Source organism: Neltuma alba, unplaced genomic scaffold (assembly GCF_004799145.2).
Source record: "Neltuma alba isolate B1F8T4 unplaced genomic scaffold, ASM479914v2 tig00011239_pilon, whole genome shotgun sequence".
Taxonomy (NCBI): Eukaryota; Viridiplantae; Streptophyta; class Magnoliopsida; order Fabales; family Fabaceae; genus Neltuma; species Neltuma alba.
Window position 1 is genome coordinate 257,627 of NW_021635958.1, and position 14,420 is coordinate 272,046.

General features: G+C 36.8%; 1 protein-coding gene across 1 annotated transcript; it reads left to right on the plus strand.

Annotated features, from left to right (window-relative positions):
• The first annotated feature begins 270 nt into the window (after positions 1 to 270).
• Positions 271 to 4,037, plus strand: LOC114762696 (double-stranded RNA-binding protein 2). The gene is made up of 3 exons (XM_028952238.1): positions 271 to 777; positions 2,354 to 2,573; positions 3,084 to 4,037. The coding sequence occupies exons 1-3, from the start codon at positions 532 to 534 to the stop codon at positions 3,836 to 3,838; spliced, it is 1,221 nt and encodes a 406-aa protein (XP_028808071.1). The 5' UTR covers positions 271 to 531; the 3' UTR covers positions 3,839 to 4,037.
• Positions 4,038 to 14,420: the final 10,383 nt, after the last annotated feature.

The following is a 14,420-nucleotide window of genomic DNA, read 5'->3' on the forward strand; positions in this document are numbered from 1 at the left end:
TGCGTTGGGGGGGGGGGAGTAAAAAAGGTAATCACCATGTTACCATACAGATTTCATTTCCGCGATGGAAAACAAATTAATGTGAAAAAGAAAAAAAAAAAAGGAGAGAAAATCTAAGAAAAGATCACGTCCATGCAACAGCCTAACGTTAAGTTGACTCCTAGCAACAAAGCAATAAATAAGTTTCCAATATAATAATATTCTCCCAAAAGAAAATCCCCCCACTAGAAATTTACTCCTCCTTCCCCTTCTTCCTTCTCTACCCCCTTTCCTCTCTCTCTCTCTCTTCCCTGCACACCTTCACTTCCCCTTTCTCTTTCCCTCTTCCCCCATTTCTCCACCAATAAACCCCTGCAACACTTGATCTTGAAGGAGAATTAATTCCAAGGACACAAAGCAGAGGAAAGTCCGGGTTTTTAACTCCCGGGTGACCCGAAACCACTTGGTCCGATCTGGCTCTGGCTCCGCCTACCATTTCCCCTGGTAGACCACTTTCTGGAGGGAGAAAGTGCGGAAGCTTACGGCGCAGAAATGTACAAGAACCAGCTTCAGGAGCTGGCACAACGGAGCTGCTTCAACCTTCCTTCCTACACTTGCATTAGGGAAGGTCCCGATCACGCGCCGAGGTTCAAGGCCACCGTTAACTTCAACGGCGAGATCTTCGAGAGCCCTCACTACTGCTCTACTCTCCGGCAGGCCGAGCACTCTGCTGCTGAGGTTGCCCTCAATTCCCTCTCCAGCCGTGGGCCCTCGAACTCGCTGGCCGCTCGGATTCTGGTGAGTTTCTCGCCCCTTCTGGCTTTCAGTAATTACGGGTCCAGTTACTTTAGGGTTTTGATTGCCCTTTCCTTTCACCCTGGCTTCAATCTTCTTTCTTCTTTTTTCATCTCGGTCATTTTACTCTGTAATGGAAAATTTGCGGAGAAATATAATGCTATCTACTAACATGCCCGTGGTGCTCTGTGTTCTGGATGAACTTCGAGCTATTCTGAAAGGCGCTTAGTTCTACGCCCTTTTCGTTGGCGCTGCTCGCCGCCGATACAGGGGTTTGTCCTGCCGACGCTTGAACCTAGCGCGTCTGGTTCAGCCACGAAATGACCGAAATACCCCTGGTCTTTGGGTACAGGTAGTGCGATATTCTGACTAGTTGAACGATGCTAGAAATTTAATATTTCTAAGAAGCTAGAAATGCTGTGAACTTGGAAGTTTCTATGGAAGCCTCTGGAGTAACTCCTCCACCATTTTGCTTGGGGCTCTGTAAATGCCCATTAGCGGTTTCTGTGGGTCTACCTTTTGGTATCTTTCCAGCATTTTTCACAAGCTCTGTTTCTTTTTTAATTGACTGGGAGGAACTAAAGTTTTGTCTTCGCAAATACTTATTAACATCAACTTGAGTCCTTTGGAGCTCTCAGCTCTGGATGCTGGCATGTTGCAGATGGTGGGATATAATATAATCTTTGGATGGATATTGCGCAAGTTTCTCTTGCTAAGAGCCCATATAAGAATCTCTTCCACGTTGTCTCACTCATGATAGATATCCATACTGATGATCAATTTTGTGGCTTGTGTTAGTGTGCAACGCTGTGTTTCACTTCCCAGAATCTGAGTTTGATCTCCGACTATTAGTAGGTGCTGGAAAACACAGGATAACTATTGTTGTCCTGGAAACCATAAGTAGTTTCTTGCCCTTTGAATGCTTGCCAAAATCAGAAGCGGATGCTTAAATTCTTGGTAACTTTGTATGTTCGTTTTGTCTACGAGTTTATGGATCTGATGCTCAAATGCTGAAGATGGATGTATATCCATTATTTCACCCGCTATTACTATTTCTCAGCTGACATTATGCATTTAATTAAAGTCATTGTTTCTATTCCATGGCAATCTTGATTAGAAACCAGTAATCAAGACGGGGTGATATTTGTTTCTTAGAATTAAGCTTTCTACTCCCCTGTTCTGTAACTTTAAAGTAGTTTGCCCTTTGTATACTCCTAGCCCTAGAGCACATGGTTTAGTGAGCATAGTTTTGTCAGGTCAATTTGCGGTAATGAGGAAAGGGGGAGAAGATCCATAGTAACCGTAACTTAGACTAAGTAGGATTCTCGGGTTTTACCTTTTTCAATGCAATACATGCCAGCATTTGACCTTTTCCTTTATTTTCTAGAGAAGAAAACACCACAGCTTCTATGCGCATTAACTTGTTTTCTGGATCTGATGCTAACTTGCTAATGGAATTTCTGTAATTTGCATGCCATTGGTGCATTCCTGTCCAAAATACAGTATTATAATATCTTGTATGTGCTCATAAAATTTTGTAGTTTTATCATGCATTTGCTTATCATATTTAATTTTTCAGGATGAGACAGGAGTGTACAAGAACCTATTACAGGAAATTGCACAAAGGGTTGGGGCTCCATTGCCCCAGTACACAACATACAGATCAGGCTTAGGACATTTACCTGTCTTTACTGGGACAGTGGAATTGGCAGGCATCACATTCACTGGTGAACATGCCAAGAATAAGAAACAAGCGGAGAAAAATGCAGCTATGGCAGCCTGGTCATCACTAAAACAATGTAAGCCATGGGCTCAACTTTATCTTAGTAGATAATTGTTGTCATTGAAACATATGAAACTTAATAAATTTGTCCTCTGAATATATATACACTGAAAAATTTTCAAATAGAACTGTGAAATTGCCTCACCACGGATCTGTTTTCTTTATTCTTCTAATTTTCTCAAGGCATGCCTCAAGTGGACCATTTTGGAAATTCCATCTTCTGAAACTTGAGTGGTGTAATGACCATCTGCTTCAAGTCAAGTTTTTTGTGTACTTTCATAGCCCATTGGTGATAAAGACCATCTAAGTCAGGCAAACCAATAAAAAATTTTCCTGGGTGCACGGTTCTAAATTTTTGCCCCAGGTTGTTTTCCTTGAAACGCTATATTACCATGCTCCATAATTTCGATCTTTCTTTATTACAATAATCAGGACAAGCTTTATTTTTTTTTCCTTCTGTGCAAGTCAGAAATAATGTCTCTTGTAAACAATTTTATTTCAATTGACATGTTCTCCTTCTTGCCAGTGGCAAAAGAAACTGCAAGCTCTTCATCTGAACAAGACAACAATGACGAATTAGAACAGATCACAATAGCACGGGCTTTACTGAACTACCGCCTGAAAGAAAAGATGTCAATGTCAAATGCTAATGCTCCAATTCCATTTCCAAAGAAGTTTCAGATTCAAAATCCTAGGCCAAGTAGCCCGCAACCTCGACCTGTCACCACATCAAAGATCCTTCCTTTAATTTGCCAAAGGATGTCACCTCGAAGCAGACCTCCACAGGGGGCAGCAGCCGGTGACAATTCCATGGCACAGACTTCTGTACCAGAAAACCGAGGGCCCCGCCCCATGAAATTCTCTGCAGCGGGAGCAGCACCATATGTCCCCATACGACAAATGAGATCACCTTGCCGTGGAGTTGCACCTCCGGTGACTATAAGGACTGCGGTTCCTGTATTCTCTGCACCGCCACTTCCCCCATCAACTGGAGTGTCCCATCAGATGATTGGAGGCCCCTCTGTACAAGCCGCCCCTCCAGTCAATATTAGACAGGCTATTCCAGTTTATGCTGCTCCACCAGTTCGAAAAGATGAACCTGCTCCGATCCCAAAAGAAGATCCCCTTACTGTAAGTGCCCTTAGTCCACAAGATAGAGCGGCTGCTAAACCCCAGGAGACAGATAAAGTGCCAGCTAAACCTCAGGAGACAGACAACAAGACTGAGAACTCCACACCAGAATCTCAGATAGCTCAGAGCTTGAAGCAGCTTAAAATTTGAAGTTTAGTGGAGTAGGTCTGTATTCATGGGAATGTTATCCTGGTTTTGTGCTGGTCTTATCTTTTTTTTATATATTATAAGAGTGATGTTATATCATCCTTTTTTTCCCCCTTCCGCCCTATTTTGTCCTGTTAAATGCGACAGTTGCCGCAGGTTAAATTAGCATCAGCAGTTATATATCTTTTGAAATTCAAGAGCACTAGAGCAGTTTGTCCTTCAATCTTTCCATGCTTTTGTTTGCTGTTGCATGCTTCCAAGTGGGAGCGGTGTTCCTCCAATCTCGCCACTGCATGTCTTTTTGCGAACGTGATTGCAAATTCCCAAGAGAATGAGAATATTTCAGTGGGAACAGGTGGACATGGTCACGTGTACTTGCGTTAGAAGCCTCGTTGAAGCTTTGCAGTTGCAGGGATGGAATTATTTGCTGTTTATTGCCAAGGTTTCTTTGGCTTCCTGGAACTTCACTTTTTGCTTTGAGAGGGATAGGGGATAAGTCCTGAGTAGAATCGGATTCTTGGGGGTGTCGGAAGCTTCGCCGACATATTATGCTTTGTAGGTGATATATAACTTGGGGCAAAACTAATAATACAGCGTAAAAATTGGTACTTAGTAGTAATCTAAGGCAAGTAGTGACATATAAGAAGTACTATCTCCATATCTAGTTATAAGAAATACCAACTTGCAAGTTGGTTAACAAGTAGTCCAGAGCCTGTAGTATACGATACTGTTTAAGAAAGGGCATGTGATGTGCCCATCCTAAAATACAACACGTAATTTTAACCAAAATCTATATTTTCAGAGAACCAGGCAACCGGTTCATGAAAATTGGTGGTTTGACTCCCTGTAACAAAATCTGACATTGGCATCTGCCTTTCATCCATTCTTCCTTCTCGTCGATCCATGAAAATGAAAAGGCAAAATCGGAGCTTGGTTTTTTCATTTTCAAACTTGTCATCTCCTTTTCTTCAACAAATTGTTTCAAGCAGATAGATTTAAGGGAAGAGGGAGAGCAACAAAATATGGCAGATGAAGATAAAATTTCTACACCGCATGTTAATTTTTCCTCATTGACAAAATAAAATACACAGCGTTCTTGTGATCTTGTACCAAACCATCATTTGTCATTTTTTCGCTGGGAAGCCTACATCGCCAACCATTTTTTTTACAAAGAAAAATCATGTACCATATATAATATTCAAAAGGTGGGAAGTTGAAACACGCAGTCCTAAAAGTTGTTCAAAAGTGAAGTCATATTAAACCAGATGAAACACCTGCTCTACCTGTTGAGTCATTATCCTCTTGTCACTAATTTACAAGACTTGCCCGTAGCATTATTCAAAATCAAAATGATACCAGCAGCACCAATCTTTCTGAGGATAGCGGACAAGCTTCCAAAATCAAACAAGCACTGTCTCATGCTGATGACCTGTAACCTTAACAGTGTCGGAGTCTTAAATTGAACTTCACAATGACTCACTGGGGAGGTAGGTGGGGATCGTTTAATGCCTTCCTTTGAATTGTGTAGAATTTCAAGCTGACCACAAATTCTTTCTCAATCGTAATTATGGAACCAAGTCCTCTTTTCTATAAACACACTGATCAGAAACTACGAGGATGTGCCATTATTGAGCCCAGAGATGCCCAAAGGGTATAACCGGTTATTCTCACTCATTTATTGCCCTGCAACTTTGTCTTGTCTTCACTCCTAGTCCTTCCTCGCCAATCAATTGCTTATGCTTATTAGCAAATTTTTATACTACAATCATAGCGTTTCTACTTTCCTTCTTGCCAATTCCAAAAGATCATTTCGAAGCTTACATATATATATACACACACATATCATCACGAAAGTCGCATCCAGAAGCTAGCTAACTCGAGATTAGAGAGTCTGAAACTTTCTATAAATCTCACTTGAAGACCTCCTGGTATCTACTATTTGAAACTCAAGTGCGGTACTTTGCGATTTAATTGCAAAACCAATGGATCCAATGCAATGAGCCGCACAAAGCTAACCAACCTCGTTATTAAGTTAATGATATGATCAATGTAAATGTCATAATTAGCCTGTAACGATAATGATAATGATATCCTGAAAAGGTTACGGGGTTTTGCTTTGGACGGGTAAAGGTGAGAATCATATCTCTTAACACGTTTGGCTTTCACTAAGACAGAGAAGGGCTAAGAGGGTTTTGTTAAGTGACTTGCACGACAACACCCCACTTCGCATATTGAAAAGGATGGGGCAGAACCACTGAGAGGAGATTTCAGTTGCTGCCCTATTGACCCAAAATTGAATTTTAATATAATTTATAACAAATATCTGAAAACCCCACTGAGCAAGAAAGACAGGCGAAGTAGTTAAAACAAAAGGGAGGACATTGATATCGATAGTAAACTAAAAGACAGCTCCCACGCCGCTGGTGAGGACAAAGAAGATAAAATAAAATAACTAACCTATGATCCCTTTTCTTTTTTTTGGGACCAGAGCTAACCTATGATCCCTTTCACATGGGGAAATAAATAATGTAAATGAAACATGTTTATGTAAAATTCAGAGATGCGAGACAAGTGTAAAAAGGAATTAATATGTCATTGGAAGTTGTTTTTAGTTGTGCAAGAACTCGGCGGCATAATGTCATGAGATTTTCTGAGGAAGCGTTGAATTAATTAATTTGAAATGCGGGGGTTAAGGGGCCTTAATAATCGGCGCACTAGAAGAGAGGGGGGGAGGCAAGGAAATGACATGACAGGCGGAAGGTGGGTCCCAGGCAGGGAGTAATTAGAGTTTAGAGGGGTTTACGTCAGGTGGTTATACCGTATTCAATGTTTTGCTTGTCCTGGAGTGGCAGCACTCATCAATTTGCTTTGTCCCACTCTGCTATTCTTCCCATGCCCCCCACCCCCATTTTTACGTTTTCATCTCCCACTAATTAATCTGTTTCTTAATAAAAATAAATAAATGTGCTCCTATTCTGGCTCCGCGCCTCATGATGTGTATTAATATGAAAATATCTGGCTGCAATTTAATCCTCACAGGTAAAATTGCATATAAAAAGTCATCAAGTAAAATTGTATGACTAACAAGATCGAGGTATTAGATAAAATGAGTGAGTGGGTAAGTGTGTGGGAAGAGGTAAAAGTGAGATTGATTGAGATTACCAAAAAAAAAAAAAGAGAGAGAGAAGAGAGGAGAGGTGGTGGAGGGACCCAGGAGAGCATAGTGTTGCTTCAGCAACGCCCTTAGCCACCAAGCCCCCTCCGGCCCTCCCCTCTCCCTCTCTCTCTCTCATCTTTTTATCCATTCTTTCTCAGTTTCTCTCTCTCTTTTCATTTTTGGGGTGAAAGCTACAGAGCCACCACTCCAACAGTGCCCTGCTTCGTCTCAAATCATGTCACACATTGAAGTCCCCCCAACAAGCAAAGACCTCTCTGGGCCCACCACTTCCCACCACCACCACGCGCCACGTCATCACTCTCCCCCGGCCCACTCTGTATGGGCCCCAACACCCATCACCCCCCCATTTTCTTCTTTCTTTTTTTTTCTTGGGTGATTAGAAAGATATTCGTTTCCTGAGAGAAAAGCAATGGATTAGCCTTAGCCCCCGGGAGGGAAAAGGTGATGGGAACCCGGCACCCATGAGGCGGCACGGCGTAAGGAGAAGAAGGCAAAATATGGAAAATGATGACAGAAGAGAATGAGGGGGACAGGGGCGACAAAGTGGAGGAATGTTAATCCCATCATTCTAAAGTCTTTAAAAGCTAAATATTCCCCATTTGACTTTCTCATCCCTCATCATCCCCTCTTCATTCTTCTCTTTTCCTCCACTTATCCTTTTCTCTTTTTCTGGACACAAAAAAAATTTCAAATAAATTAGGTCTTAGAAGCTGAGCAGGATTAGAACAAGGTTTTTTTTTTAATATAAGATACTTACCAGTAATATCTTTATATCAGCAACGGGATTTAAATTCATACCTTTATAGGTTATAAACCGGCTTCTTACCAGTTAAACAAATCCTTATTGGCCTCGTTTGGCAAAACGGTGGAAATCCCTTATAAGTATATTTCACGTAAGTCGAAATAAAACTGATCTCACATACTTATCTCGTATTTCATAAATCACTATTAAAAAGCAGTTTCTAAGCTACTTACAAACTGTTCCAAATGGGCTTATTAATTCCACTTGTCCCTTTTATATCACCAACCTCGACAAAAGTGTGTGCCCATTCACATGTCTCCTTTGTTTTCATGTTCATCCTCTCGGTTGACCCATTCACGCCTTTTGTTTAAGCGCACCATTATATTATAATTCTTCAATTTTTTATAATCTAGTTTTTATTTATTATCATTAGCTATATTTGCAGCCTCACGGCATACTATGCATCTACCAAAAAAGAAGTTCACGAAGCGTACTTACCATTTGGAATGATGGTTATATTGATGCAGGGCAAGGGGTGATGGTAACCCATAAATTTCAAGTGCGGCGATATTATTTTGACGTGATCACAGGTAGCCAGGAATTTAGAATATGAGATGCACGTTTATTAGTAATAAAAATCGTTCTTCTTATTTTTTTAAGTGGGGTGGGGTGGGGTGGGACTTCATTTGCAAGTGGCAGCGGCTGCTTCTTTGCAGATGTGGTTTGGTGTCGTTCGCTTGTTGAACGCTCTCAGCACCAGACTAGCTATAGAATTGATATGCTTGCATCCAAAAGAATTTTGAACTGTTAAGAGTAGAATTAAAGTTCAATTCAACCCATGTTAAAAAGAAAACTGATTTTATGTAATGTCAAAATAAATAAAATAAAGCACTAAGGATGTCTAATAATGGAGTTTTAAAATTCCATGGTTCAGGACTTCCCTTTTTCTGAGCTAACAGCTTGTGAAGGATGCCGTTCATTCCTAACATGCCATGCACATGATATGGTCCATGGATGGATAGGTGCTAAACAAAGTAAATACTACATCCAGTCCTAATTATAAAATCTTGCTGGTATAAACATTGACACCCTCTAATATTTGGGTAGTGATGCAGGAGACAATAAAACCATTAGCAATTAAATGTAACGAGTAGATCTAATTTTAATACCGGAATAAAGTTTTTAAACTATGCTGAAACTGTTTTGGACTGCTCCTTATAATTAGGACCGGGATATAATACTATATATCTCCAGATTTTTAATATAACATCTAATTTGAAATTATAAATTAGATGTTACATAGTAAATGCCAGATGCAGTATTTAAGTGGTAGTGAATACTGTGTTGTGATGACTTTTAGCACTGAAGGAAATAAAATGCAGCTTCCTTCCATGAAGAGGTTAAGTGGCCGGATGGAGAATGATGCGAGAGAGGACGGCAGCCTCATCATGACGACAAAGCATGAAACCGCTCTTTTGCTGCACCTTCATCCCCCCCCCCGGGTTCCTCTCAAACCCTAAATCCATTCACTCCAATTCTTTATCTGCTAACCTCAACAAAAACCAAAAAAAAAAAAAACACCTTGAATTAACTTTAATAATAACACAAGTGTCATCATTTGTTTTTTTTTCTTTTTGGCGTTGGATCTGATAAAACTAAATAAAAAAACTGGAAAAGCCAAGATTTGATGTTGCTGTCACTCAGCAACTTTTAAACCCGTCTCTCTTTTGGCATGAAAATTTGTTGGCTTCTCTTCGAATGCAAGCATTTTCTTACGTGCTTCATTCTCATACCCCTCCAAAGCTGTCCATTTCATTTTCTATGCTTCCAACCCCCCCCCCCCATGTTAGACTCGTCTCTTTTTCTTTCCTTTTCTCGTTCTTAGTTCAATAATTAAAAATAATATTAATAAAAAAAAACCCTCTGACTTCTTAATTTGAAAAGATGGGATTTGGACAGAGGGGCTAATTATTTGCGTACGGTCAGCTTTTTTTCAACACCACTGCACTCCCCTCTATTGATAGGTCTCCTTCCTGCAAAAACCGGAAGGCCAAACGAAAATCATTAAAGCTTAATCGTATCATCGGGCTGACCCAACCAGTCGCATCACGCCACGTCAAACCCCCTCAGCGCTGAATCGTGGATCCGCCTGTACCGTATCCCCGCGGTAAATCTAAGGGAGACTAAATAAAATATTACCTATAAAATCATTGAGCCCAAAAGATTAATTTCGACCTCCAGTGTTGCTTGCGATGCAATAATAAAAAAGTTGGATTTGCTCAAGACCCTATCATGATTTATCATTATTATACGCACACAAAAAAAATCACAAGCACTATGTTAGATTAATATATTTCTGACGTGTGAAGTGAGGCTTCATGGGCAGCACGTGAGACTACTTTTGGCGCATGCCAAAAGGATAACAAGCATGGAACTGCCACGTCATCAGTTTTTTTTTTAAAAAAATTATTTCCTTTCAGATATATGTTTTTTTTTTTCCCTAGCTCCTAAAAGAGTTCGAGTGGAACAGTCAAATTAGCGAGCAGTACAGATAACGCATAATATCACACCGACCAGAGGCCACTGTGCGCCGACGCTGTGGTCCGCGCCGGAAGGATCACAAATGTTAAGTTTAGTATTTAAAAGGGGGGGGGGGTGAGAGCGCATTTTGGTCGGAAATGAGGAAATTGATTGTTTTTTTTTTTTTGGTGGAGAAAAGGAAAGGAGAAAAAATAATGTTAAATTCAAAGCTGGGAGCATGTTTTCGTACTTTTGGCTTCTGCATTTGTCCTTACTTTACTTCGGAAATCACCACACTGCCATTCCCACTCAACTTTTGAACTTTGTAAAATTCGTTGAATTCGCTAGTGCTTCTAGAACTTCCGTTCGGACTAAAATCAGAAATAGTATAAGAGTTAGTTAATTAATTTAAATAAATTAAAAAACTAATTAAATTACTTATTTATGATAAATATATGTTGTCTTTTTTAAAATATCTTTGTTAATCAAGTATATTGGTTAAAACTATTATTAATATAAAGGTTACTTTAGAAAAAATAAATAAATATGAGAAATAAAGTGGATTGAGGTTTTATATTTGTAACTAAAATAAAAATCAAACAAGTTCTTATGTTAAGGATCAGAGGAGTAATTCTAACCGTATTTATTTAACTCAAATTATATGCGCTTTTTCAAGCATATTTAACATAATATATTCATATGTAATTATATACATTGTATAATGATGTATTGCTTAAGTCGTCAAGTGATAACTCCTTGGTCAATATATTTTAAATGAAGTTAAAATAAATAGCAATACAATTACTTGGGACAAGATTAGGACATGCCCATCTAGGTCCTGTCCTGATGAATAAGAATGAGATACGATTTTTGTCCTGTGTTTTGTTCCATCCTGGGACTGTTCCATCCTTTATTTAAAAAAAAAATTGTCAATTTGGATATGGATTTTTTGCATTATAATATTTTTTTTATTAGATTTCTAAAGACAAAAAGATTATAAAAAATATTATGTACAAAGTTCAGTTATATAATGTAAAATAGATGTAAAAACACTACTATAAAAAATTACCACACAAAATATCATATAATAATTTCATGAGTTATTTTATTGAGATAACACTACTATTTAAGAGTTATAAATCACCATAAAAAATAATTATTATTAATAAATGAATTAAATAATTAAATAATAATTATTAATAAATGATTTTTTAAAAAAATCCCAAGATGAAATGATTCCGATTATTATTTTATCATGTCTCAAAAGTTTTTTGTCCTGTCCTAAATTGATCAAGATCAAGACAGGATGGTTAACATGGGACATGTTAAACACATCTGTATGATAATTTGTACTATTTCTTGTTTTTAATATAAAATCTTATTTAATTTTTATTTTTGTTCTAAATATAAAACCCTAATCCACTTTATCTCTCATATTTATATATTTTTTTTAAAGTAGCCCCTCTAACAATGATAGTTCTAGTCAATATACTCGATCAGTAAAGATATTTTAGGAAAGACAACACCTATTTAGGACAAATAACTAATTCAACTTATTTTTTTAATCTTCTCAGATTAGTTTTTTTTTTTGATACGCCTCATCAAATTAGTTAATTGGCTCTTATAATTAGGATTAAAGGTAATATTTTAAAAAGTCATGTGTTTCTTAAAAAACAAAGGAATTGTACAATTTCAACAGACTTTCTTTTTTGGAAAATTATATAATTTATTTTCATTAGTATTTTCAAGTGATGAATTCTTAAAATACAAGTAGCTGTCGTCTTAACGCTACACGTGATCGTTGGATTGGACGTTTCATGCCGCCGTATTCTCCAGAAGATTCTTTGACTGCAAATCTGGATCAGTTCCCCTTCTGGAAAATTAATTAATTTTTCGTCCCTTCTGTGCTGTGATCAAATATAGCACATGCTCCTCATAATTCTCTACCCCTCCTCAACAAATAAATAAAAATAATCACCATCGTTGTCTTATAACTATTTGAATATTAATCGGGGTTATGTGTGTTTATGCTGAACAATTTTTATTTTAAAAAGGGCCTAATTCAGCTGTAATTCACGGAGAACTTTGTGCATAGCCCAGGTGCCAAAGTGACAAAGGAATCATTTTATTCAAAAGTTGCAAACAAAAAAATTTTTAATAGGAATATAAGCACAGCCTAATTTAATTTTACACACTGTTTTGGATCAAATTACTTTGTAGGGATCTACGCGAAAAAAGAATAGTTAACTTAGGGACGTTTACATAATTTTTCTCTTGGAGAATGGAGACATACATACAACTTATAAAGGGCTACAAAACAGAGGATTGTCGATCTGCTTAGTCAAATGTAGACCGACAAGTCAAAATGGGACAATGAATATAGATTTTCCTAATCCTGCTCGGCTTCCTTATTTTTTATTTATAATATTCTCAAATCCATGACATTCCAAGGTGGATTGTTGTGGTTACGCCGCATAATACGAAATGACATTGTTTTCCATCCATTCACTTCATCACTGACATCTAAAAACTACTACTAATTTGAAATAGCATTCAACGTTAAGTGAAAATAACCGGGGTGTAAAATTTTAGAAAAAATTTAAAAAAAAAGGGTTAAATTTCAAAATTTTAAATAAGAAATTATTAAAAAAATGTGCTACTATTTAATTTTTTTGAATATAATCATTTTCTTTACTAGTGTAATAACCAATATTGATTTGAAATTTAAAATTCAACAGTCATATTTTTGAAATGTTTTCAAAATTTTAAGTGACCCTCAACTCAACTACCATTAGTTCAAGGAGTTTTTTTTTTTTAAAAAAAGAGAATTACAAGCAACTCCAAAAAAAATTATTAAAAAGTCTTAATAGTAACCTGAGCAGTCTGTAATGATAAATTTTATAGCAAAAAGTAACAACTTCTTATTCATCATTAAATTTATTGATAATTGTTTTTCCTTTCTTAAAACTTTATTGCAATTCTTTCTTTTTTAGTTTTTTTGGGGCCTGAAAGTTGAAAGAGGTGCAAGCATTCACGTTAAGTAGGAAGTAACTTCCGGAATAGACTGTAAGGCTTGCTCTTTTTTCTTTTTGGCCCCCCATAAAGACATGTATTTTTTACAGGCAAGTATGTCTGAAAAATTATGGGATGCTAGATATACTCCTTGATCCTAAATATAAAATTTAAGAGAATATATATTTCTCTTAATAAAAATTTAAATACTGGTTTGTTAAGAGACTTGCTTCTCTTGTCAGACTCAATTTGATTGGTTGAGATTAAATTATTTATGCATAGCATATCATAGCTCGCTTGTTTAACTCCTTTTTCTTCTTTTTAATTTTGTCAGCAAAAAAACTATTTTTTCCCTTCTGATGACTGCTTGTTTAATTTTAGTTTACTGTGAATTTTTAATTATTTCTAATAATAATTACAGTAATTTTCATGCCAGAGACATGAATATCACTAACCTAGGTTTATGTGGCCCCCCTTTTTTAAAAATAAGTGGCATTTTAAGAATACCAATATCACGAACAATTTCACAAACTTCTACTCGAACATCCATTTTTTAATTTTTATGGGAAATCGGATTTTAACCGTTCGAGGATTATGCATATTATTAAATTAAGAAAAAAAAAAACACTCACTTCCACTGCGAGCCCTAGGCTAATAAAAATTTGATCAACCAAACCCCCTATCCCTAATATTTAAATCATATTAAAAAATTAATCATATTTTATTTCATTAGAAAACTTGTGTGTGTATATCAGTCGACCATAAGACGCGTTCGACCTCCATAGCCCCCGGAATCGATTTCTAAGTTAATTACAATACTGTTTTAATCTTAAATATAAGAATTAATTAATTTATTTAAATAGATTAAAAATATTAATTAAATCAGTTAATATGATATTTTTAAAAAATATCATAATTATCTTTTTCAATCTCTTCTCTTTCTCTTTTACCTAATTATAATTAGTTGTGAGAATATTAATAAATTAATTTAAAAAATAATAAATATGTAAAATAAATTTTATAAATAGAATTACTATTAACTTCTTAATTAGTCTCGGAAAGAAGAGTATAATTCTGGTTCACGGAAAAAAAAGAATAAAAAGGAATAATTCTTCATTTTAAATTTAATTGCA

Excerpts from the sequence above, each read along its gene's own strand:
- LOC114762696 (XM_028952238.1), top strand. The coding sequence starts at position 532 with ATGTACAAGAACCAGCTTCAGGAGCTGGCACAACGGAGCTGCTTCAAC. Across the intron at positions 778-2,353 it reads CGCTGGCCGCTCGGATTCTG|GATGAGACAGGAGTGTACAA; the intron begins GTGAGTTTCTCG and ends TTAATTTTTCAG. Across the intron at positions 2,574-3,083 it reads CTGGTCATCACTAAAACAAT|TGGCAAAAGAAACTGCAAGC; the intron begins GTAAGCCATGGG and ends CCTTCTTGCCAG.